The 27,403-nt window shown below is 40.6% G+C and overlaps 1 protein-coding gene across 1 annotated transcript in view; it reads left to right on the forward strand.

Annotated features, from left to right (window-relative positions):
- LOC121856842 overlaps positions 1 to 25,351 on the forward strand; it is a 103,370-nt gene extending 78,019 nt beyond the window's left edge. The window contains exons 3-6 of the mRNA XM_042352585.1: positions 15,144 to 15,222; positions 18,818 to 19,046; positions 21,679 to 23,805; positions 25,086 to 25,351. Of these exons, the coding sequence (XP_042208519.1) occupies positions 15,144 to 15,222; positions 18,818 to 19,046; positions 21,679 to 23,805; positions 25,086 to 25,336 (2,686 nt within the window). The 3' untranslated portion in view covers positions 25,337 to 25,351. The remainder of the gene's footprint in view (positions 1 to 15,143; positions 15,223 to 18,817; positions 19,047 to 21,678; positions 23,806 to 25,085) is intronic.
- Positions 25,352 to 27,403: the final 2,052 nt, after the last annotated feature.

Here is a 27,403-nt window from a genome sequence, read left to right on the forward strand (position 1 = left end):
ACGAGACGTTCCGCCCTGCCTTCTGTTACCTATTGTCTTCCGGCTCCTTTTGTTTACCCTTTTGTAAACATTGTAAACAGACTGGCTCTTTCTCCATCCCTAAGTCCGCCTCTCCTGACCTAGCTGATGGACTGTGTGTGTGTGTGTGTGTGTGTGTGATATTTGGATTTTTTTGAAAGCATGGTTTAATTACTACTACTACTACTACTATCATCGTTGCTATTACTACTATTATTAATCACTAACACAGTAAACACTAGGGGGTAAGCCTCACCCGTTGTGTTTGGTGAGTTAAGTTAATAACACAGCAGGGGTTTTATTGACAGCCCAACACCCGGTGAGAATAACTCTGACGGCGTTATTGCTCGTAACTCCCACTAACTACGCAATTTGCAACACATTGCCTCGAAAATAAAAAGAAAATTAGCACCATTGTATGTAGCTTTTTGACGTAGGATTATAACCTTTGTGGAAGTCTGCAGAGCCTTGTTTACTTAATAGTGTTAGAGCCTTAGTGTATGTTGGGGTGTAGTTAAGAGTCTAAGTGTATGTTAGGGTGTAGTTAGAGCCTTGTTATGCACGTAGTTATGTAGTTAGAGACTTGTTAATTAGGGTGGCCAGATTAGGGAATGTTTAAGGTGTAGGGTGACCAAACTAGGGAAATTTTAGTGTGTAGGGAGACCAAACTAGGGAATTTTTTAGGGTGTTGGGTGAACAAACTAGGGAAATTTTAGGGTGTTGGCAGGAGGCGGCGTCCTAATGGTCGTTTACGGACCGGTAACGAGCAAAGGATACCTACACGTATTACTTGGCTCTCCTTATTATGGTGAGAGAGAGGGGGGGAGGGGGGGAGTGAGGGAGTTGAAAGAAAAATGGGAAGGGGGAAGTTAAAGAAAGAGAGCCAGAAAGGATATAGAAAAATTAAAATGGAACAGAGAGAAAAGAAAGAAAGACAGATGGAAGGTTTTATCACTTTCCTTGGCCCTCTCTTACTCTCGCTACTTGCTCTCACTTTCTCTGTCCATCTGTCTCTCTCTCTCTCTCTCTCTCTCTCTCTCTCTCTCTCTCTCTCTCTCTCTCTCTCTCTCTCTCTCTCTCATTCATCCTAACACACGTACACAGAACCCCTCTTCACACACACACACACACACACACACACACACACACACACACACACACACACACACACACACACACTTTCTAAGTAAAAACACCCAACTTTCTTGACAGAGTGACTCGTAAGAAGCAAAAACCACGAAGTTGATTTGAAGAACCACGTAGGCGTGATTTAAAACACCAGACATTGCTTTGTGATTGTTTTATGTTTGCTTTTGTGTATTGGTATGTGTTTTGTGTTTGTATATCTGTGGTGTGATTGTGTGTGTGTTTTGTATTTGCTTGATTTTGTTTTTATGCATATGTTGTGTGTGTGTGTCGTCATATATTTGCGGTTATCTAACACTTAATAAACTTGAGACATTCCCAATTGTGGAGAGAGAGAGAGAGAGAGAGAGAGAGAGAGAGAGAGAGAGCGAGCCACGTGCTCTTTCCAGACCAGCTGCCGGAAGTTCCCTGGGGCAATGTTTACGGCCTTCCTTGGTCTACCTTAAGGTGGTCATCATCTCCTGGTGTTCCTCCTCAGTTTATCACGAATGCTGTAATAGAAGGGACTTGATAAAGGAGGGAATTAAAGGTGTATTGATGTTTTATAAATTGAAATAATAAGGAAATAATTTGAAAAGGTGTAGATTTGCCCTTGAGTTAGGGAGTGTATACGCTTTCTGTCATGGGGTTCCTGGGGGAATTAATTAGCTTGGGGTCCTTCTCTGTTTTCTGAACCATTCTGTAGTACAAGTAATTCATTAGAAGGGGAAATAGAGGGACATTAAGATATTTTAATGTAAAGAAAAACAATTCAGGACAGGTGAAGATGGTTTGAGTATGGAGGTGTTGCGGCGTTCACCAGGGAGTTAATGATCTCTTAGGTCCTCTCCTGTTTTGGTGTCGTATAATGTAATCGAGGTAAGTGTGATAACTGGAGACATAACAGTATAAAAGTAATTAATGGAATTGGTAACAGTTGTGGGGGGGGGGGGGGTGTACTATACGTGTCATCTCTCTTGGCGTTCTCAAGGGATCTAATCATCTTTGGTCTTCATCTGTTTTTACTTCTTGTCGTTTAATCAATGAAACTCTGATAAACGGGAGAGTTAGAGACAGGTGTTTGTTGAGTATGAAGAGTGTGTACATGTGTTTGTCATGTAAATAAAACTAGTACAGAGGATGTGGTGATATTTGCATTTTTTTGCCTCGGTTAAGTGTCCAGAGGGACCGGTACGACACCATATGGCGGTCCCTGCTGCTCCTTCTTCTCTTCCTGTTTCTTCTTCTGCTTCTATTGTAACTGCTTCGTTATGTCTGCTGCTGCTATTAGTGCTGTTGTTATTGCAACTGTTATTTCGTCTGATGACAGCTTTGATATTTTTGCTGCTGTTATATACCGGAGATGCATCTGTTGACAGGTGCTACTGTGACTGTTGCTTTATTTATTAATAAAATCACTGTTAGTTATTTCCACAGTTCCGTCTGTGTGTGTTTGTTTATTGGCTAATGATAATGCGTCATCTCTCTCTCTCTCTCTCTCTCTCCATATATATATATATATATATATCCTGGTCATTTGGGGTGATGGAGATAAGACTACACACACACACACACAATGCGTATGAGTTTTCCTGCTACGCATTTGGATATTAACGCCCGGAGAGGCGCTTGTCCCTTTGTTTGCTTCCTCCCTCCAACCCCCTTCCCCTCCTTTCACCCCTCCCTCCCTCCCTTGGCTCTCTCCCCCACGCACCCACGAACGAATCCGCCTCGCTACTCCCTCACCCACGCCTCTTCCATATACGCTACTCCCTCACCCACGCCTCTTCCATATACGCTACTCCCTCACCCACGCCTCTTCCATATACACCCATATGCCCCCTTCTCCTCTTCCTCCTACCCCCTCCTTCTCCTTCCTCCTACCGCTTTCCTCCCCTCCTCTTCCTCCACCCCCTCCTTTCCCCTTCCCTTCCTCCTCCTTCTTCTCCCACCTCCTTCTCCCCTCCTCTTCCTCCTACCCCCCTCCTCTTCCTCCTCCCCCTCCTCTTCCTCCTACCCCCTCCTTCTCTTCCTCCTACCGCTTTCCTCCCCTCCTCTTCCTCCACCCCTCCTTTCCCCTTCCTTCCTCCTCCTTCTCTCCCACCTCCTTCTCTCCCTCCTCTTCCTCCTACCCCCCTCCTCTTCCTCCTCCCCCTCCTCTTCCTCCTACCCCCCCTCCTCTTCCTCCTCCCCCTCCCTCTTCCCCCTCCCCACCCCCTCTCCCTCTTCCTCCCTACCCCCCCTTCCCCGCCTACAAATCACCCCTTCCCGTCTCATACACAATACACAGCCAGTAGGAATCCCGGCTAACTGGTCTTTGTCTCTGAATGAGGGAAAAACCCTCTGATATCCTCTTGTGACCTCCCCTTGACCCTACGTGACCCCGTGACCTCACTCCTGACCCCTCGTGACCCCATCTGACCCTACGTGATCCTTCCCTGGCCCCTCATGACCTCTCTGACCCCCGTAAGCTCCCGTGACCTCCCTTACCCTCGTGACCTCCTCCTGACCCCGTGACCTCCTGACCCCCGTGACCTCCCCATGACCCCTCGTAACCTACCCCCTGACCTCTCGTGACCCCATCTGACCCAACGTGACCTCCCGCCTCTCTCGACTCCTCCTGTGTGACATTTATTTTATTTTTATTATTATTATTATTTAGTTTTAAATTTCGTTAATTTTAGTGTATTTTTTCTTTGGTTTTTTCTTTGTTTTCTATTTATTTGTCCTTTTTATTTTGTTTATATTTTAGGAGTTTCGAGTGTGTGTGTGTGTGTGTGTGTGTGTGTGTGTGTGTGTGTGTGTAAACAATGCCTGTCATATTACCATACATATTACGACCATAAGGTATAGAGGCTATATACATTGATGTCAGATTATGTGATATATATAGCTGGTGTTTATAGATTTTTAGGTTAGGTTTATTTTGTGGTGTTCTTAATGTATATAGGAGTTTATATATATATATAAATTTTTTTTTAATTGTCTTAATGGGAAATGTGTGTGTGTGTGTGTGTGTGTTGTTTCTTAACTATATAAAAAAAATCAACAATAAATTCAAAACTCATAACAAAAATACAATTCTCTTTTAGGGAAACAAAAAGGCCTCTAAAAATCCCTACACGTTTTTTTTTTGGGGGGTGATTTTTTTTTATCTATTTTCCCCCAGACGATTTACAATAAGACGGAATCTTGTATATGGTGAGACGACAGCTGGAGCCTGGCCGGGAGACACATGGCCATGGCCACCTGGGGGAGGGAGGGAAGGGAAGAGGGTATTTGTAAGGGAGAGGGAGAAAGGGGGGCTATAGTACATTTGGGGGAGAAGTTTTGGGGTGTAAGGGCTAAGAGGGGAAGTTTAGAAGGTAAGAGTTTGTTCTAGGAGTTAAGGGTGAAGTCAAAGGGGGAAGGTCTAGAGACTTAGGGGTTAAGGGTGAGGTCTAGGGGGTAAGAGGGAAGGTCTATATGCTATGGGGAAGGACTGGGGACTATGGGGTTGAGTTAAGGGGTGAACTATGAGTGTCGTGGGGATAAAAGGGGGAAGGAATTATTTCTGTCAACAAGAGGCAGAAAAGACCCACATTTTTTTCCTGAGGTTTATTTTTCTCTTTATTTTCCCATTTATTTCTTTATTATTATTATTATTTAGTTTTACATTTTGTTTATTTTTTATTTAATTTTTCGTATATTCAACTTTATTTTTATTTGTAGGAGTTTCGATTTTTTCTGTGTGTGTGTGTGTGTGTGTGTGTGTGTGTGTGTGTGTGTGTGTGTGTGTGTGTGTGGTAGATACGGCGGAAATACGGACGGCGGTCGTAAGTTGAAGGTACTTTTTTTCCCTTTGAGAATTTATGGTTAGAGTCGAGCGTGTGTGTAGCATCCTCAAGGCTTTGTGGAGCCTACTGGAGCCTAGTGGAACATATTGGAGCCTTGAAGATGTGTGTGTGTGGGGGAGGGAGGGTTCTTATGGAGCCTATTGGAACCTTACACCTTCAGCAGAGGTTTTAGAGATCGGGCAAAGTCCTCACCATTCGGCAGTTATCTTTAAACACCGATAGATACTCCCAATACACCAGCAGACACCTCAAAACACCTGCAGACACCCTAAAACACCGGCAGACACCCTAAAACACCGGCAGACACCCTAAAACACCGGCAGACACCCTAAAACACCGGCAGACACCCTAAAACACCGGCAGACACCCTAAAACACCAGCAGACATCTCACAACACCGTCAGACACCCTAAAACACCAGCAGACATCTCACAACACCGGCAGACACCCTAAAAACACCGGCAGACACTCCAAAACACTGGCAGACTGTAATACCGGCAGACATCTCACGGCTGTTGAGAGTGAAACCCGTCAAGGGATACCGGGCAATATTTGTCCTCCACTCGCTGTCAATCGTGGAGTAGCGAGGGAAGCAAACATTCCCCGTCCTCACGCTCCTCATCCTCACGCTCCTTATGCTCTATGCTCCCTACTGTAAAATTTTCTCGTAAATACGGTTGAAAAGGAAACGTTTTGCTAATTATTTTAAGTTTCGATCAAATTTGGATTAAGTTACGATTAAAATTGGTTTCTTAAATTACGATCAAAATTGGATTCTTAAATTACGATCAAAATTGGATTCTGAAAAGCTCGTAATATGAAATTATCTTCGTAATTGGATGGTTCATATTCTCCAAGTTGAGGAGTTTACAATTTGCTCATAAGTGGCGGTGTGTGTGTGTGTGTGTGTGTGTGTGTGTGTGTGTGTGTGTGTTAACTGGTTATGTGAGAATTTACGTAACTAGTTTGAGGAAATTGTCGTACGAACGTTTGAGAATCCACATTTGTGACGTAATTAATCAGGTAGATACCGAGATGAAAAATTAACGTAAGATTATTTAGGATTCATTTTATTGTCGTAGGAACCTCTGAGAATCCTTACTCTTATCGTAGGTAGTCTTGTAGGATTTGCCTCCCTAAGCTGTGTCGCTGGTGGGAATTTAAGGATGTGCGTGTGAGAATCCTTCCTGCAAGAGTCCTACGGGAGTGAGAGGATCCTTAAGTCCTTGTAGATATGCTGTAGAAAATCCCGTGTGTGTGTTTGTGTATGTCAATGGAGGAACGTTTGTAGATTTAAGGAGAGTATGTATGTATGTATCTATCTTTTTATCTATCTAGTTCTATCAATATATCCCTCTCTCTCTCTCTCTCTCTCTCTCTCTCTCTCTCTCTCTCTCTCTCCACTTGTTGCTTTATTTTCTTCCGTTTCTTTATGGTTTGTTTTATCCCTCATTGTTCCATTTACAACTAGAAAGGAAAAAAAAAAGAAAATCACGCCAAAGAAAACGTCAAAAGTTATATTTAGTCGCCAACTTAAAAATGAGATTCGCCAGACTTTTTTATTTACTTTTTTGTAGCAAACTTTTTTTTTTAAAGAAAAATCTGAAATGGTGAAAATGGTTATTGGCGGCGCGACCCTTGTAGGAGTTGTAAAGATATATATCTCTCTCTCTCTCTCTTCTCTCTCTCTCTCTCTCTCTCTCTCTCTCTCTCTCTCTCTCTCTCTCTCTCTCTCTCTCTCTCTCTGTGTGTGTGTGTGATGAGTCTTTTGAATTTGTATGTGTGTATGTGTTTGTATGTTTATGTGTACGTATATTTTGTTTGTGTGTGTGTGTGAGACAGACACAGACAGACAGAGAGAGAAAGAGACAGAAGGGCCGCCAGACAGACAGTAAGGGCCGCCACAGACAGACAGTAGACAGACAGACAGTAAAGGGCCGCCACAGACAGACAGTAAGGGCCGCCACAGACACAGTAAAGGGCCGCAGACAGACAGACAGTAAAGGGCCGCCACAGACAGACAGTAAAGGGCCGCCACAGACAGACAGTAAAGGGCCGCCACAGACAACAGTAAAAGGCCGCCACAGACAGACAGTAAAGGGCCGCACAGACAGACAGTAAAGGGCCGCCACAGACAGACAGTAAAGGGCCGCCACAGACAGACAGTAAAGGCCGCCACAGACAGACAGTAAAGGCCGCCACAGACAGACAGTAAAGGACCGCCACAGACAGACAGTAAACAGACAGACAGTAGGCCGCCACAGACAGACAGTAAAGGGCCAGACCAGACAGCAGTAAAGGGCCGCCACAGACAGACAGTAAAGGACCGCCACAGACAGACAGTAAGGGGCCAGACAGACAGTAAAGAACTTTAAAGCCACAGACAGACAGTAAAGGGCCGCCACACAGACAGTAAACAGACAGACAGTAAAGGGCCGCCACAGACAGACAGTAAAGGGCGCCACAGACAGACAGTAAAGTACAGAGGCCGCCACAGACAGACAGTAAAGGGCCGCCACAGACAGACAGTAGACAGTAGTAAGGGCCGCCACAGACAGACAGTAAAGGGCCGCCAGACAGACAACAGGGCCGCCACAGACAGTAAAGGGCCGCCACAGACAGACAGTAAAGGGCCGCCACAGACAGACAGTAAGGGCCGCTACAGACAGACAGTAAAGGGCCGCCACAGACAGTACAGTAAGGGCCGCCACAGACAGACAGTAAGGGCCGCCACAGACAGACAGTAAAGGGCCGCCACAGACAGACTCAGTAACTTGGATGTAAAACTCACTAAGGCAGAAAAAAAATATGACGAGAGATTTTCGGGAATAACATGGTGACCAGTTCCCATCAAAGGTCTGGAGGCTGAGAGTCCTGAGAGGATTTATTTCCCTTTCCTTGAGCCCTGAGAGGATTTATTTCCCTTACCTTGAGCCCTGAGAGGATTTATTTCCCTTACCTTGAGCCCTGAGAGGATTTATTTCCCTTTCCTTGAGCCCTGAGAGGATTTATTTCCCTTTCCTTGAGCCCTGAGAGGATTTGTTCCCTTACCTTGAGCCATGAGAGGATTTATTTCCTTACCTTGAGCCCTGAGAGGTTGTTCCCTTTCATGAGCCCTGAGGAGGATTTATTTCCCTTTCCTTGAGCCCTGAGAGGATTTATTTCCCTTTCCTTGAGCCCTGAGAGGATTTATTTCCCTTTCCTTGAGCCCTGAGAGGATTTATTTCCCTTTCCTTGAGTCCTGAGAGGATTTATTTCCCTTACCTTGAGCCCTGAGAGGATTTATTTCCCTTACCTTGAGCCCCGAGAGGATTTATTTCCCTTACCTTGAGCCCTGAGAGGATTTATTTCCCTTTCCTTGAGTCCTGAGAGGATTTATTTCCCTTACCTTGAGTCCTGAGAGGATTTATTTCCCTTTCCTTGAGCCCTGAGAGGATTTATTTCCCTTTCCTTGAGCCCTGAGAGGATTTATTTCCCTTTCCTTGAGCCCTGAGAGGTTGTTCCCTTTCGCCAGGCCTGAGGAGGGGATTTATTTCCCTTTCCTTGAGTCCTGGAGAGTTTATTTCCACTACCTTGAGCCTGAGAGGATTTATTTCCATACCTTGAGCCCCGAGAGGATTTGTTTCCCTTAGAGGCCTGAGAGGATTTATTTCCCTTTCCTTGAGCCCTGAGTTTATTTCCCTTTCCTTGAGTCCTGAGGAGGATTTATTTCCCTTACCTTGAGCCCTGAGAGGATTTATTTCCCTTACCTTGAGCCCCGAGAGGATTTATTTCCCTTACCTTGAGCCCTGAGAGGATTTATTTCCCTTTCCTTGAGTCCTGAGAGGATTTATTTCCCTTACCTTGAGTCCTGAGAGGATTTATTTCCCTTTCCTTGAGCCCTGAGAGGATTTATTTCCCTTTCCTTGAGCCCTGAGAGGATTTATTTCCCTTACCTTGAGTCCTGAGGATTTATTTCCCTTTCTTTGAGCCCTGAGAGGATTTATTTCACTTTCCTTGAGCCCTGAGAGGATTTATTTCCCTTACCTTGAGCCCTGAGAGGATTTATTTCCCTTTCCTTGAGCCCTGAGAGGATTTATTTCCCTTTCCTTGAGCCCTGAGAGGATTTATTTCCCTTGCCTTGAGTCCTGAGATAATTTCTTTCCCTTAGCTTGAGTTAAAGGAATGTACGCCTTTTTACCCTCTGTTTCCCTTACACTTTTGGTTTAAATTCTCAAAAAATCGTAAGAGAATTTGTTCACCTTAGTTTAGGTTAATTAAATAAATCATTTTTTTTTTAGTGTAAGTTTTTGGGTACACCTGAAAATTAATCACCTCACCGTTACCTGAGAGTTAGGTTAGGTAAGTTAACAAATTAAATGGTTTCTCGTATCTTTAAGAGGATTTCCTGTATAATCCTTTGAGAATCCACCTTTATGTCGTAACTTAGGTGAGTTAGTTGACATACTCCCACTTTACTAAATACGGGTTGGGAAATTTTCTGGCCAAATCTTTGAAAATCTGGAGGTCTTGGTCGCTAATTAAGGGTTTTGTGATGGAGCGTCTTGTCTTAAGTTGAGGTGTTGGAGACTCTTAAGTTTGTCAACACACACGGACAGGGTTTACATAATGTTAGGTCCTCATGAACTACGAAAACTCGCTAAACCAACGGGAGGAACATCACTCAACGTCATTATTTATATTTTAAGATTTCGTTTCTTATTTTTCTCACTTAAGTTGTAGATTCATTTGAAAGTTTTATTTTTTATATCAAAAGTTTTAAGTATTATGTAAAACTTTCTTATGTAATATAGGTACAAAGATATAGATCACGTCAAAATTACCCCCCCTCCACCTCCCCCCCCCCATGTTCTCACCTGTAGATTGACCCCATTTTATCTCACCTGAAGGTTAATCACCCCGATGCTACCTGGGTGGAGGAGGGGGGGTGGGGGGGATTTACAGATGCTTAAGGAAGATTAAAGAACATATACCATTCATTAAGTCCCGTAGTTCTTATATAACGTAAATATCCATCAGCTGTTCTTTGTTGACATTTTATCAGCTGTTCTTTGTTGACATTTTATCAGCTGAGTTTTGTTTACATTCATCATCGCGAATACCATCATTTACGTGAAAAAAAAATTACGAACCTTTGAGAATCCATCATTATATATCGTAGTTCAAGTGAGTTATGTGAGAATATTTATCGTAAGACTCTGTGAGAATCCGTGTTGGTGTGGAGCCTTATGCAAGACAGGTGACGTATTCTTACATCAAGAGGAAAATTAACTTACGATTTTCTTAGACTCTAGGAGGTAATAGGGAGTGGGTCAGTGGAGGTGTGAGGTGTTGGAGGTAGAGGGGGGGAGAGAGAGATCAGTGTTGGAGGTAATAAGATAGGGGGAGAGGAAGTCAGTGAGTCAGAGTGTTGGAGGTGACAGTGGATGGTGATGGAGGAAGGGAGTCGATGTGTGCAGCCAGCAGTTACTTAACTCTCCAGGGGACACACACACACACACACACACACACACACACACACACACTGTTTAATGGTACAGTATTCGCTTTGTCATGGCAGCTGTTTGATTCTTCTTCTTCTTCTTCTTCATAAATTTGTCATGTTTTCATATTGTCCTAAAATCTGTTCTCTCTCTCTCTCTCTCTCTCTCTCTCTCTCTCTCTCTCTCTCTCTCTCTCTCTCTCTCTCTCTCTCTCTCTCTCTCTCTCTCATTTTACCATAAGAAAAACAAGAAAATAACATTAAATACATCGACTCAAAATAGTACCCCATAGACCACTCAAATTCCCCAATAAGTAGGTCACAAAACTTATGTACTTAAGTAGCTTGGTCGTGTTTGGCTCAAGGCTTGTGAGGCCCTTAGGAACTAGGGCAACGTGGCCCCCTTGGCTCGCTTTGAAGGAGGTTGATAGAGCCCTAGATCCTCCTCACCCTTGTTGACGTCTATTGGTTGACAGTACTTTATCTGATTTGGTTGATATCACCTGATTTTTTTTTTAATTAATGTTTAACTTGGTAACTTTTTGTTTACATCCATCAGCTGATCTTTGCCTTGCCAGTTGACTTTGTTTACATACACCAGCTGACTTTTGTTTACATCCATCAGCTGATCTTTGCCTTGCCAGTTGACTTTGTTTACATACACCAGCTGACTTTTGTTGACAGTCATCATCTGTTGTAACATCTGCTCTACACTGACCACATACACAGGGCGAGAACACCGCTAAAACACACTCACAGTACAGACCAAGAACTTCAACGAATAGATCGGAAATTACCATTGGTTAGCATTGAACACCAGTGACTTGTATATTTACATTGGATACAGTTACATTGGAGACAGTTACGTTGATACCACCAACTAGTATGTACGTTACGGTGCTCCACTGTGTACACCACCGACCTAGTGTACACCACCGACCTAGTGTACACCACCCACCGAGTGTACACCACCCACCCAGTGTACAGTTACAGACAGGTGTTGGCAATAGACAGGTGGCAGGTGTGTTAGATATATGAATTATATTTAATGATACAACTGACTGGAGAACTGACATAACTGCTGTACTTAACTTCGCTCCGTTACTAAACCACGATTTTTGGCCACTTCATTACTCTGAAACACAAGAACACGATGATTTGATCGTTAGTAAATTTATAACACCAACTTAAAACACAGGACAAGTATATTTCATAGTTAAACATCGTGATTCTTATTCAGTCGATTTCCCGATTCTGGTTTTCATCCGATGTTGATCTCACCAGGAGGCGGAAGTGTGACTAAGTAAATATTGTTTTTTTAATTATTCATATATTTTCCTCTTTCGCCGTTACTGAGAGAGAACACGTGTAGTATTGGGTCTAATTCCCATATTATTTATCATCGTTATCTGTGTGGCAGCCTGAGTGAGACAGATTCGTTCTCATATCCGCATTATGGATATCAATTCACTAGAGTCGGTGCAGCGAAGAATGACCAAAATGATTCCGGGACTTAGAAACCTTCCATATCAGGATAGGTTAAAGAAACTTAACTTGCATTCCCTAGAAAGACGAAGAGTGCGGGGAGATATGATAGAAGTATTTAAGTGGGTGAAAGGAATCAATAAAGGGGATATAGATAAAGTTCTTATAATATCCGAGCAGGATAGGACTCGGAGCAACGGATTCAAGTTGGATAAGTTTAGGTTTAGGAGGGAGATAGGAAGAAACTGGTTCACAAATAGGGTGGTGGACGAGTGGAACAAGCTTAGCAACTTTGTAGTAAGTGCGGGAACTCTGGAAAGTTTCAAAAGGAGGCTAGATAGATTCATGGATGATAGAGAGTGGTAGAAACTCTCGACAGGAGCTGCCATGCACATTGCACAGGCCAACCGGCCTATTGCAGACTCCTTATTTTCTTATGTTCTTATGTTCTTATTAGAGGTGACAATTTAACCCACACATCTCTGAGAATTCATCTTTGTATCGTAGCTTTAAGTGAGCCATTTAGACACGTTATCTCGTTAAAGTACCAACAATCGATTTTTTTTATAATTGAATTAGTTACGTTTTCACATGTCCATTTGGGGAATAATTTAACGTATTATCCTTTGAGAATTAGAATTTTTTGTCGTAGAAGTCATAAACTAATATGGTTTGTCATCTCTCAGAATTAATTAGATATGACGCGTAAATAATTAATCCCGATGTAGTAGCAGAAGGTAATTAGTTAGATACATCTTCACTACGGGAGAAATATTTCCGTAAGAACCTTTAAGAATCAGGACCATCATTATTTTGAGTATAATGGAAGGTCGTCCCCATACGCCTTGATCTTCACTATTTTTCACGTTAATAGTTGAATAATAATGACTAATAATAATAATAATGGTAATAAAAAAATAATAACAGTTGTATCATAATTACACCACAAATTACGTTATCTACAACAACAGTCTAAGTCCTTAAAACTTATAAAAGTATAGAAAGTAGGAGAAGTAACGTGGACAGATGTCGTGTAGTGTTTCAGAAAGTTCATTACGAATTCCTGTTTCACTTGTAAAAGTATATGGAGGGAAGAAACGTGAATGGACACCTATGTAATATTTAAGTGAACTTGGAAACCGATTAATATTTCAATTTTACTTTACTTTATCTCGAAATTGCAGTACTTAAAAAACTATTAATTAATCCCGTTGTACTTTTTCACTTCATAATACAAATAACTTAGAAAATTCATAAACTAATTGGGTTCTTTCCACCGTACAAAACCACTGACAGCATTAAAAAAATGTAAGGTTAGTGAGATAACTTTTAATCACAACTCACTTTTATGCCGTAAGTAAGTAGAAGAGAATTTTATAAGTGTGTTGTCGAGTCCGTGTAGAATATAGAGAATCCTGTTGATAATTACACGAGAGAAGCCCTGAGGGAAGGCAGACACCGCGGCACTTGTTTACTGGGCGGAAACGTCTCGTCTTCCGGGTGTGTGGAGGCTAATCACAGTCGCTTTGCTCGGTGCCTCTTTACATCTTTAAAACCCTCGTATTTAGAGCAATTACTCCTTTATCTTGACAGCTGGGGTGAATACAGTGAAATATTTAGTAGCTGGCATAAGCGGTGACATAAGGCCTTTGTTGTGTGTGACTCACTCGTATGACAAGGCGTGTGAAGGAAATTTTACGAGAGAGTGATATCCATGTCGGGTAATGATTCATGTTTCCTCAATTCATCACTGGCCTGCATGGGTTCCAGTATTATACCCTACGTGTTTGTGACCACCAAAGGCTTGATGTTATTTGTGGTTGTTATAGCATTTTTAATTATGTAAGCGCAGTAAGGAGTAATTATTTAAATGAGAAGCGAGGTTCAGTGTCCTCTGTCCCTGGGAATGGTGACCGCCTAGACGCCATATGGTCCTCCCCCCCCCTCCCCCCAACCCTCCCGCCAGACTGGAAGGCTCTGGATTCTCAAAAATCTATATATAAAAATCTAACTTAAAATGCACAGAGAAAGCACTGGAGTCCTTAACCTAACGTGTTGCTTTCACTGATCCACTTGCATTTTGGGACGATCATACGAGTCCCCAATATTGGCTTCACACTACAGGTAACAATATATCCTGGTCACATTTTATTAGTGAAACAATAACTAATCTTGCAGTTTTATTCCACAAATTGTACTACATTATTTATAGTACTGGTATAACATGGTATAACTAGGACAATGTTGTTGGGTACTGTACACTTGGTTGGATCTAAAATACAACCACACACACACACACTTAAAGACGTCTTCAGTGTTTCAAGATCAACTGTGGCTTAGTAAACACCTCTGGGCACACACACACACACACACACACACACACACAAAAGTCTTACCATAATTTTTTTCTCCTTAAACACTCTCCAGCAACAACACAAGACATCTGGCTCACGTTACAAGCCAAAAAATGTCGTAGCAATTCCCTCACTGAGACAATCCTCCCAATACATTGTCTTATCCCCACTTACGGAGAAAACGACTTAGGAATCTTTGAGAATCCAGCATAGATAAAGCGTGAAGGGGTAAAAAAAAAAAAGGCTTCCCCAGAATCCTTTGTCCGTATATGGGCGAACAGGGAAATATCTTGGCGACATTGTTGGCTACTCTCCCGTATGGTGTGTGTGTGTGTGTGTGTGTGTGTGTGTGTGTGTGTGTGTGTGTGTGTGTGTGTGTGTGTGTGTGTGTGTGTGTGTGTGTGCTTATATAAATATCATGTACATATTTTATTTTTATATGTGCTGTACGTACGGTTATTACATATTATTCTATTATGTAAACTTACTTGAAGATGGTGATTATAGTTCTCTGTTTGTGTTGCCAATTTGACTGTTTATCTGTATATGTTGGAGGTGAAACACATATGATTAATTTCAACACAAACCTGTGATGTTAATTACACCGTGCAACACACAAACACCTGTGGTTCATATCACATTCTTAACCATTATCACATCTCATTCCACACACCTGGAGCTTATTATAACCCACAGGTGACTATTAACAGGTTTTGGTTCACACACACACACACACACACACACACACCTGCAGTTCAGTACCTAAACATAACTAAATAAACAGACATCCTTTTGTGGACACCCTCACGCGTATAATTACCAGGTATCCTTTTGTATCCTGCAGGAACCCGAGTCGCAGCAGCAGCGGGGACACAGAGAGGGGCGCAGCAGAAGTCTCCCCAGGACACCTGCACCCTGGGGCGGTGAGTGGGCGTGGGCGCTGAAGGAGGTGTGGGGAAACTATACCAGCAAGGTGTTGTGTGTGTGTGTGTGTGTGTGTCTGTGTGTGTGTGTTGTGTGTGTGTGTGTGTGTGTGTGTGTGTGTGTGTGTGTGTGTGTGTGTGTGTGTGTGTGTGTGTGTGTGTGTGTGTGTGTGTGTGTGTGTTAAACCTAGTGGGAGGGAGACGGAGAGGGATGGAAGGAGGGAGTCAGAGAGGGGGAGATAGGGAAGGAAGGATTGGGTAAGAGGAGGGAAGGAAGGAAGGAAGAGAGAGAGAGAGAGAGAGAGACAGGTATAGACAAAAAAATTTAGAATAAAATAATGAAACGGCAAAAAGTATATAACAAGAACACAACACAATAATAGTTACTCCTCCAAACTACCAATTAAGGTCGAGCTAATTTAGGTCGAGCTAATTATACAACCACCCTAATTGAGTAATTACAAGTGTCGGCTCCTATCATGGTCTTCTCTTCTTAATTACTACCTGAAGATAATTGAAATGTTAAATTAAATACTTACGGAAATTTCTTCGACACCTGTTAATTGTAATTGGGTTTTGTGTGACACCTGCTAATTGTAATTGGGTTTTGTGTGACACCTGCTAATTGTAATTGGGTTTGTATGACACCTGTAATATATTAACGTGGAGTACAATAGAGTTAGGTTAGGTTTGGTTAGAGGTTAGGTTAGGTTAAGTTCCGGGTCAGAGTGTTAGTGAACCTTGCAACACGTGAGTCTTCAACACTGCAACACTGTATTGCCGTTCTCATTATCCAATCAAAACCCAGACGAAACATTCACCACTTATTAATACGATTCTGAAAGTCTCGTATGTCAAACTTAGGATATGGGAAATATTTACACTTATGGTAGAGTCTCAGTGCAATTTTACCGCCATATTTACACTTATGGTAAAGTCTCAGTGCAATTTTAACGCCATCTAGACAGCCATTTTTACACTATAGGTTAGGTTAGGTTTGGTTAGGTTAGGGTAGGTGAGAAAGATACGTTCTTACATCACCAGTTAGGAACTTTTGAGAATGTCTGTATATCGTAGCTTTAATGAGTTAGCCAGATGCCTTACTTTACAAATTAGTGTGTGTGTGTGTGTGTGTGTGTGTGTGTGTGTGTGTGTGCGCGCGTGTGTGTGTGTGTGTGTGTGTGTTTACGATCTTTGGGGAAATCCTGATACCTTAAAATCGACCATTAATTCTAAGTTCCTTTAGGTGAGTGAGTTGGATCATGTGATTTGAGGGTCGGGGAGGAGGGGAACAGAAACCGCCCTCCAACCCGGAATTAAGAGTACCTGTATGGCTTCTATGGGGGAAGGACAGCGAGTTAATACTAAATCCAGGTTAGGTTACTTCTTATTGTCTACTTGATACAGTACCTGGCCGGGTAAATCTATACGGTTTAGTGTGTGTGTGTGTGTGTGTGTGTGTGTGTGTGTGTGTAGTTAGGCCAAGGTAATTTAACTGAGGTAACTAGACTCACTTATTTGAGTTTTCTTTTTAGTCCTGATAAATATTACTTCAGTATTATTATTAAGACTTAAACCAGTTAACGGATGTAATAACAAGAACCTGCAGTTTTTACAAGGTTTATGGTGATCCAATGAGCCAGAGGCCTTTTGTAAATCTAACGTTAACATCCCGTTTAATTTACCGAGCTATTTAGGCCCTGATGTGGTCATTTAGATGGATCAAGTAGGTGTCAATTGAGTGATCCCCTTTAATACTTAACTAGAGTCTGTACAGAATATCGTTATCCTGATTATATTTTTCTATGTGATTATACTCTACTCTAATTTTTTGGATATAGTTCGTCAGGATTCTAAACTACCTGACGTTTAGTTTTATAAAGGAAACAAACATATGATAACATAGCCACAATGGATAATAATAAGCGTTAATTATTCCACAAACACCGATAAATGATTAAACATGAAAAACTAAAATTTAAACGCAATTTTTTCATGATCATTGTATTCACCATTGGGTAATTATTCTACAAACACTGGCGAACAATTTATGGAGTCATTTAAAGTCACTCAGGTCATTCACCTCGTTTTAAACGGTGCCTTTAAACGCCAGTAGTAAACAAACCCAAAATGGTAGTTACTCCTCGAATTGACCCTTGTTTTCTGTGGACGTGGTGGTGGAGTGTAGAAAACTGTGTAGGTAAGGTAACTTAACCATTTTGTGTGTGTGTGTGTGTGTGTATGTATGTATGTATATGAGGCAGCGAAGCAAGAGTACACATGAAATATTAGATAATGATAAGGTAAAGGTGTAGAATAGCGCTAACACCAAAAATTGTCTACACACTAATCACATGCTAATAAACACAGAAATGGAAACGACAAATAAAACTTGACCTAACATACCCATAGGTTGGGTATGTTAGGTCAAGTTTTATTAGGTTCTATGTATTATCGTGGTAATTTATGTGTTAAACAACTTATCTTAATATTGAGATTGATACATCAGCAACACAAATGGCATCCGGGAGGAGAATTGTGTAGCGGAGAGTAAATAATTATAATAAATATAAATCTTAAAATTATACTAGAAAGTTGTCGTTTCTTTTAATATACTTAAAATCACCAAAACAATAAGTATATCAAAAATAAAGTCAGCAAACAACTTCTGGTGGTAGCCTTTACCTTCACCTTTACCCAAAATATTAGGTGATCATAATAAACATAAATAATTACAAATAAAGATATGTCATATACTTTAACTTAATAGTATACTGTATATAACACTCGGTATGTAATTTGTTGTGGATATTTTACCGTGACAGGCTAAGTTCCTACTGACGCTATTTTACCGTGAGTGTACTCTGATTGGCTAAGTAATTTCTGTTTAGTATGACGGGTTCTGTTCCCCGGCTAGGAAGTTAGATAAGGTTAGGTAGGTTTCTTTGGTTGGTTAGGTTAGGTCAGGTTCTATTAGGTTTCTTTGGTTGGTTAGGTTCTATTAAGTTTTAGTAAATATCGCCTCTTTTATAATGATAAGTTTCCATGCACAACAGAAATATGGTTAGGTATGTTTACACCTACACAACAATAGGTCTAAATAAACGCCAAATGACACCATAGTCATGGTCAAATATAGTTCTTGCGTTGTTCGCTGGTAATAGACGATTAGCCAATCCGAGCGCCCTCACAGTAAAATAGCTTTAGTAAGAACTTAGCCAGTCACGGCAAACTATCAACTGCCTATCAAATTTGTATGTCTTTTTGTCTATTCATCTGTCTGTATGCAAACTTATACTTTCCATCATAGATTTTTCTAAAGTTAAGTGAGAGATATTCAGCATACACCAGTTATAAGTACAGTACTGTATTTTCACCTACAACATATGTGCTACTCCTAACACACACTCCTAACACACCCTTACAGCACATATTCTTGTCCTAACACACACATTCTTCCTACAACATCATCCACACCTCAGACACTCAGCTTCACAACTCTTATCATAACCTATACTGTACATCCATCAAGGTAAATATTCCCCCAAAATGCTAATCCTTCACCCAAGACTAAAGTTCCTCGCCCAACCCACAGAGACGCGGTAGCCGACGCCTGACCTCCATAGGGCACTCTGACAGCTCCGGGTTATCATCTCCTACTGAAGAACGACGTCCCCTCAACAGAATGCAATCAAGCTATCGCACCACTACCCACCCTTATAGAGACTCTGCGTCATCAGAATTTAGGGTGGGAGAGGCAGTCAGAGATGTGAGTCCAAGAGGGGCAATTAAGAGTTCGACGTCACTACCACACTTCTCTTCAGGTGAGGGAGTTTTGTTGGTCTTTTATATATGGTGTTAAGGTTTCTGAGTTTTGGGATGTCTGTATAATCTTGGTGTGGGAGTACATGGGGTGTGAAGTATACAGGTAATAGTTTTAATTTTCTTCGAATTTGATTTTAAATTATTCACCGCAGTCAAGAATCCATCGAGAAAATAATCATTATGCAGTATTTGTTAATATTTTCCATGGCTTGTACCCATAAAAGAATCATAAATAGGTTGACTCTCGATTTAATGGCATCGACGGGACCTGGACCGTGCCATTAAATTAAAATGGGGGAGGGGGGGGTGGCAAAATTTAAACACTCCACGGTCTAATCTCTGTAATACTGTATTTCAATCTTCTGCACAATGTTCAGGAAACTTTTTTCTTCTTTGAGTCACTAGTAACTCTGGTAGGTTTTTCAGGTCGCTTAGAAGCCATAATTGATGCAAAGAAAGTAGAAATTTAAGGAGGTCATACGAGCACAGCATAAGTTGGACTTAATGCCAAAACAGACTGACCGCAGTGCAGTGGGAGCGTTGCATTAGGTAGAGGATCTTGTGGAAATTATGGGCGAGCCTTTCAAATTCACGATCTCTAAATTTTGCCATTAATTGCGAGTTGCCGGTAAATCCAGTGCCGTTAAATCGAGGTTCAACCTGTAAGTGCTATCCCGATTAGTGGGAATAATTGGTGGAGCTCTTCCGGGGATGCTAGATTTCTTGGTAACAAGACGACTCTCTCAAGCCTGGAAAAATCCCATCCCTCAAATTTTTCCAGGTTCTGGGAAAGTTTCTCAGAATTGTACATGAATAGTTCATTAATTCATCCTCGGAATTTGCTCCCAGACCTGGATAAAAAAATTTTTTGGAGAGTTTCCGTAATTTTTTTCAGAATTTTTCAGAAGTTTATCTAGTATTGTATTCATTATTCATCCTGGAATGTAGATATCCTCTTCCCATTGGAGCATATATACATTGCTTACCCCACATGCTGGAGCATATACAGTAGAATGTCCTCATCCCAGAGCTTACTGTTTACCCATTCTTCACACTAGAGTTCTTTGCCACTAAACAAACACTATTGATGGTTCTGTATTGGTCCATATTCACAATGAGTCTTGATTTCTTTATTTATTTCAAACATTCACCTGCTTCATGTTACTGTATTATTATTATTATTATACAGTAAAAACTTCATAATTCGTACTTCCGTAATTAAAAATTACTCATAATTTGTAATGTTTTGATGTTACGAAATACATTAAAAAAAATTTTATATGTATTTGGTAAAATTTCTAATTATGAGAGACATTTACGAATATCTATGACGCATTCGTTGCTGTTGGACGCGACCTCCAACCTCCGTGTAAACAAGTAAATACGCGTGTCAGTCAGTTTATGTCGGTCGCTCGTCAAGTGCACGTCTATGGTTTACCGTGCATGCTTTTTCCACTTGTTTTTCCATCATTGCCCGGTGTTTGAGCCAATATGTCTGATAACCATAATCTAGTATACTGTACTTAGAAGCGATTAGATTCTTATTGGGGCAGATAGCGGAAAAGTGCCTCTGTTTTGTTTGTTTTTCCTTCAGGAGGTGTCCCTAATAATTTGTAAGGGCTAGAGTCCCTAGTATTGTACAGTATTTAGAATTATGGAGGTCTTACTTTATCATGCTTTACTTAAATTTTTCTCTCTATAGATGTTATTTAAACTTATGCACTCTTTGAAACCTCTCTTAGGTGATCTTCATTATCTCACTGGTTAACCCCTTGGGTACAAATGGTCTCTCTGCTCAATAAAATCATCTGGCATTAGACAAATAAAATATTAAAAGTGATGTCCAGTAGTGAACAGGATGAAGAAAATTCCATTCATATCATGAAAGGTGTATTTGAGGTTATATACAGGAGGACTTTACTTCTGAAGTATGAATTCATAAGTATTGGCTCTTGATATAGTTACTGTATATAACAACACGATCATAGACAAGTTTAATAATCAACTTTTTCCACAACACTATTACTGTATTGTTCAGTTATGGCTGTTTTGACTTAGCCATGCTGGTGGATTTTCTCTGTTTTTAATGGCAAACACCCGAGTGTTGGAATGAGTAGGAATGTAAAAGTATTTAAGAAAGGTATGCCTTAAGTTAAGGTATCTTATCTTTCCATGTTCATTCTAAACTTCCTTATTGGACACACAGTAATATGTTTCTTGAATCATAAAAAAATAAAGCTGCCTATTTGTAAGAATATAATGTTGAAACTTTTGACTCTGGCATATACTGCGTCAAGATTGACCTTTTACCAGTTTGAGACGGCTCACTCCAGGGTTGGCTCTTTAACTGTTCAGTCTTCTCTATGACAAGATATGTTTTATGCTGATCTAAAAATTCTTATTTGAAAAGAAGTTTTAAAAATTATGGTTTATTGTGTGTTTCATCTCTTGCTGAATATGGTCTATTCATTTGCCTTTTTATATAATTATACATTACTGTACTACTGTATATAGTTATTCAAAAGCAAGATACTTATACCCATCTCAGTACTGTACTTGAATTATTATGGTAGCATAGCAATGAAAACATATAATTTTTATACAATAGTAAATGATTTTCCTTATTTGCAGGCAAGGACAGTGGGTTTGACGAGACTCCATTGGTCGAAGATCCCAACAACTCAGGGGGTCGCGGAAGTCGTCCAGGAGGAGGGTTCATTGTCTCCGGGGTGTTCAACGACTCTTCCAGAATGTTTATCCCGGCTCCTCCGTCTCCAACTCCGGACTACGATGATGACGGAGACTCGGACGGGAATGAATCTGATATACTGCAGGGCTCTCAGTTCTATGTCGTGACGGATGCTCAAGGTGATGTCGTCAAGAAAAAGGTTACCAATCGGGATTCTCTGAGTGACGATAGTCTCCAGAATGCACCCGTGGCAGCAGGAAAATCATCAAAGGCTTCTACACCCGTGAAGAAGCCAACTACACCACTGCAGAACATGATTAAAGAGTTCCACCAAGGTTTACCTCCAGTTGAGCATGAGAACGGTTTCTCCGATGACTCTCTGGAAGACTCCACAGTTGCCGCATCCAGACCTTTTTCTATCAGCCAGAAACCTCATAGACAAAATTCTGTGGAATCGTTGGTGTCGGTGGAGAGTTCTACGGCCTCGTTTGATTACATGAATGCCGGACAAGCAAGAAATGCCTCCTATGAGAGACCAAAGTCAAGACCTTCACCTACGACTCCTGGGTCGGGTAGTAATGTTAAAGGGAACAATTTGAGAGATAGAAAAGATATTAATGGCAAAGTGAAAAAATCTGTTCCCAAGTCAGCAGAAAATGGCTTTGGTAACAGGGGTAGCTCGAGCAGGGAAGACGAAAGCAAAGGCGACCCAAACAATTTTAGCAGACAGAGTTCGAGAGAGAGTTCTCACAGCTCGGGATCAAATAGCTCAAAACCCGGTGAAAAGTTTGATACAATAAGACATATGTTGAAAGAAGGTTTAATTGAAGGTTTAGATGAGAGTCCACCTCAGTTTAAGCCACCTCCGCCTGCAAAGAAAACACCAAATGGATTACAGTCCGAGGAGAGAGCAGATAGCGGATTGGGCTCGACGTTTAGTACGACACGAACGGAAGAGAGTGTCGGTAGTGACAACAGATCTGATCTCTTTGGTACTCCACCATCACTAACCTCACCTGAAGATGCAGAGAATATAAGGAAAATGAAATCAGATAATAGGAAAGGAAAGGAGACAGTTCGCAGTTGCTCCTCCATTGCCTCAGAAGACATGGAGAGAAATCGTGATGAAGGCGATGAAGTGGAAATCCTAATGCAGGAAACTATGGAAGTCCCTCCCCTTCCACCACCCAGGGATGAATCGATGCACTGGACGCCTCGAACTACAGCACCTTTAATTCAAAAGGATCTAGCCAGAAGTTCGATAAGATCAGTGCCAACAACACCTTCCACATCAAAAAATGCAAGCTGGCTTCACAACAGCACCTCAGGGAAAGAAGAAATGATTGAGGTAGCGTCAAATCACTCTCACCACCTCGCAGGGGACAAGGTCACACATGTAGATGATCTTTATGGTCAGAATGAACAACAGGAGAGTGCAAGCGAAGTCAGCAGTGCTATTAATGGTTCACTTGCCACCCATTATAGTATCCAAGATAATGACAATCCACTAACAGATCGTGAATTCTTAGAGAATTTAAAAAATCTGGAGCCCAGACCTCGCCCCGACACCTTAGCCGTAATTACCGAAGACCAGGGGAGCATTGGATCCCGAGGCAGTCGTTCAGGTCGCCTGCTGTCCAGAATTGCAGATTCTGTCCGAAGTGGAAGTAGAACACCGACTCCATCTTCTTCATCTAGCTCCACCACTCGTGCCACCACCACTAAACTCACTTCCACCTCAAGATCTTCCACCCGTATCCATGGAGACATCATCAGAGAGCCATGGCGGTCATCCCTCCGTGAGTCAGCCTTGCCCTCGCCTCAGGAATACGCTCGCCTTCCGTCACTCAGTCCGTCTGTCGTACCACTAACCCGAGATGGCTCGGGACGCTTTAGGAGCATCGAAGATTTGGCTGAAGCAGTTTCTATGCCAGAACAAGATGTTACATTATCTGGGAAAAAGAAGAAACACTCCACGTTGCCACCAAACCTCACACCAGGAGACATGAAGAAAGAGAATAAAGAACTTCGGCGAGCCACTTCTCTTATGGTTGGCAAAAAAGGAAAAGGTAAGACTTTCAATTATTTTTTACTGTCCTATAATTCATTAATATTTGTTCTATATCTCAACCAGGCAATAAGAATAATCAGTGCAGATATTTTTATAATAACAAACTAAAATTATCAGTGTCATATGGTGATGAGTTATGATATTCACTGGCTGGATAAAAGAAGCATCACAGAAGGACAGTGTATTGTTGTGCATGTAGCATGAAGATGTGAGAATCTTGTTACTGCATAACTAATAGTAGAACTCTTAGTCATTGTTCCAATCTGATTTTCTGCACTTACATAAGAATGTTCTCTCCTCCCTCTCTTCTGTTGTCCTGAGGTAGCTGTATGCCTGTCAAGTCTCTCGGTTTCTTAATCATATAATAAAATAATAATTCAGGAATATATTTTAAGTCATTACAAAGACATTAATCAATAACAAGAAGAAATATTACAGTAAATTTTCTTTAGTTTGTGAGTTAGGCAGCCTATTCACTTGCAAGTTTAATCTTCAAGGTACTGCATTTGCTCTTATTATCAGGAGAAACATTATGTCCTCTAATAAACCCTATTTTAGGTTAAACAGATCTGTTCCTGACAATATAGACAAAATGATTTTTTCTTCCTGTTATCTGTCTCAATTTTGTACAAATATTCTTCCATTAAGAAAACTTGGAGTCACACCACCCAGTTGTCCCTCAGTCACCACTAACCCTGTACAGTAGTTTGTCATGTTAATTTGAGTAAAAGACCAGGAAGAAAGTTGTCTGGTGAAATTAGATACAAAATTGAAGAACAAGAACTTTTTGCCTGTTGTATTTCTGACTTAAACAATTCAGTCTTTTAAAAGTTGATTTATGAACTAATATAATGTTTAATATAATGAAAACTAGAGAGATGCTAGACTGTGGGATTAACTGAGGCATGATGTTCTAATGTGACAGTGAGTGATGCTATTAACATTTTGAAAATTTCCAGCGAGAATCACGTTGATTTAGTGTTGAAAAGTATATGGTGATTATCAGTAATTATTCCATTTTTTATCACAGTAAGTTAGTTGGATTATTACACCAACCATTGTAGCCAACAGTCCTTGTAGTGTTGTAGAAGGTAATGAACGTTCATTTGTCTGTCTCAGGGTCACAGTTCACAAGTTGATGCTTGTTAAAATCTTAGTTTTTATTTATTTATTTACAGCTGTTTATACGTAATTACTATAGCCATGAATTAAAGCACAAAAATATTCTAGCAAAAATTAAGAATATTAAAATAATTTTGTTCAACTTTGTGAAACCAGCTGGATGTGATCAGCCGGAACCAAAGTTGACCACGACTCCAGCAAAGCCACCAACGCCTCAAAACGATGAGCAGGCAAGCAAAGCACTCGTTTTATTGCCAGGCAAGGCACAAAAATACAAAGAAATAACAATGACTGGTGTTTGGCACAAAGAAATTAACATGAAATTTGGAGACAATTTGGAAATGCTAACTTTTTCCACTCAGAATTTTAGTAAGTCGCACTTTTTTAACTCAACTGAAGAAACATGAAATGTTTTGGTATCTACCAGACAGCGTATTTAATATCAAGATATACTTTCACGATTAATATACAATAATGTAGCATTTCCAAACAAAACAATCCATCCCGGTGCTTAGAAAGGTACATTACTTACTGGGGCTACGGTGTATTCCCTGTGGGGGCTTTGTTGTCTTGTTGCGGGCACCTGACCTATTGTGCTTGTTAACCTGTAGTGCTTTCTAACTTTACTAATGTAGATAGATAGTTAGACTTACTTACATATTTACCATGTTGCTCATGTGTACTGTACTGTGTTCTGGACAATGGTGTTGGGTCTGTGTGTCCAGATCTTGCTCAGTTGTTTGTCATTGTGAACCTGTTGGGCTTGTAGCATTAGTGGATCTATTACTTATATCAGAACTCTGTATTTGTATACAATGTCTTAAGAGTAAGAAGTTTTGTATAAATACAGAAGTGTAGTATCATTATTTATTTATCTTTGAAGGGTGGATACAAAACTACATAATCATAAGGTTTACTGGATGTAGTAGGTAAGTGCTGTAGTTGTACAAAGTGGAGGTATGTTTTTCATTGCAAGACATGATATCATCCTTAAGAAACAGGTTGATATTCATGGTGAGTTCTTCCCTAATGATGTGGAGGTTATTTTCAGAATTAAGAGGAGGAGGAGGGGAAGTATGAAGGAGATAGATAACTGTTATCTTGAGTAGTTATTGTTGTTATCATGGTTCCATTACCTTAGTGTCCTTTTCCTAAGCACCTTACTTTTTTACTTTTACTTACTTTTATCCTCTTCACCACTGATCGATGAAGAGGATAAAATTGAGTAAAATATTCTGAGTTATCGTATATTATCATCCAGGAATGTTAAGCTTCTGAAGATTTTTTTTTAATAAATATCCGTTATATAAAAGGTCAAAATAGCCTTGTGCTTTTCATCGAGTCTTGTTACTTTAAATGGTCCTTACCTCTCTGAGCTTTGAAAAACATTTGAGATATTTTAGTTTTAATTTTCTTTATTGATGTTTAATAATAATGTTGAGTTCATATTCTTTCAAAATAATTTTTTGAATTTAGGTCATGATTATCATATCAAGTTTCCCCAGAATCCTTGTATGAGTTGAATGTTGCGAAGGGCTCTTGAGTTTGGTCCAGTTGATGGTCTCACTGTTTACTATTTACATTTGATGAAGAGATAGACAGTTCAGGTCATCCATTCACCCATTTATATAAGCTGATGATGTTTTGGTGTCTGTAATCTGTGTCACATAATCCAGTTCTTAGGGAATAGCCAAGTCGGATTTGGTGTGGATTTTACCATATGTGTGGCTGTCTTGATTACAGTCCTAAGAACAAAATTATCTGCTTTTAGTGACCAGATTTGTCTTTTTTATCTTGAGCAGAAGTTGTTTAGTGTTGCAAACATTCTCTTACTTCACATTTCATGATCTCGTTATTCAGGATCACATTTTTATACTGAATAGTTCTTTCATATACAGTACAAGTCTGCCTCTGTTTGTTTTGGCTTCAACTTTAGCCTAACAGAAATTTAGTGCTGAATAATGTTCACAAGATGGATTAACAACTATCAAGATTATTTTCCCAAATTTGATGTAAAAACAGGTTGGAGGAAATTGGTGTCACGAGAGCCTTCATCGTGGACATTTCACAAGGAGCTGTGTTCTTGGATATCCTACCTGCAAACAGAGTTAAGACTGGAACTTTGTGTGCAAAGGCTTCAGCCATAAAACTGTCTACCAGGTCTGTAAAAGAACCCTTTAAGGTATAACAAAACATTACCTATATGGAAAAGAGCTGAGTTGAAGAACTTCTATATTTTTCATCATTATGGATCACAAAACATCCTCTTTCCACTCATCTGTTTTGAACAATCCAGTCAAAGAAACTGAACACACAAGTGCTCCTGTATCTAGATCCCTTCTCACAACACCCTGGATCTGTTTACCCTCAGAGTGTTTGGAAGTCACTGTTGAACTGTCTATTTAGGGAGTGGAAATGACTACCCCTGTACAGTACATTGAGTCATTTTAAGTTGAGAAGGTTCATCCTTTTTC

The sequence above is a fragment of the Homarus americanus genome, unplaced genomic scaffold, assembly GCF_018991925.1.
Source record: "Homarus americanus isolate GMGI-L3 unplaced genomic scaffold, GMGI_Hamer_2.0 scaffold22846, whole genome shotgun sequence".
Taxonomy (NCBI): Eukaryota; Metazoa; Arthropoda; class Malacostraca; order Decapoda; family Nephropidae; genus Homarus; species Homarus americanus.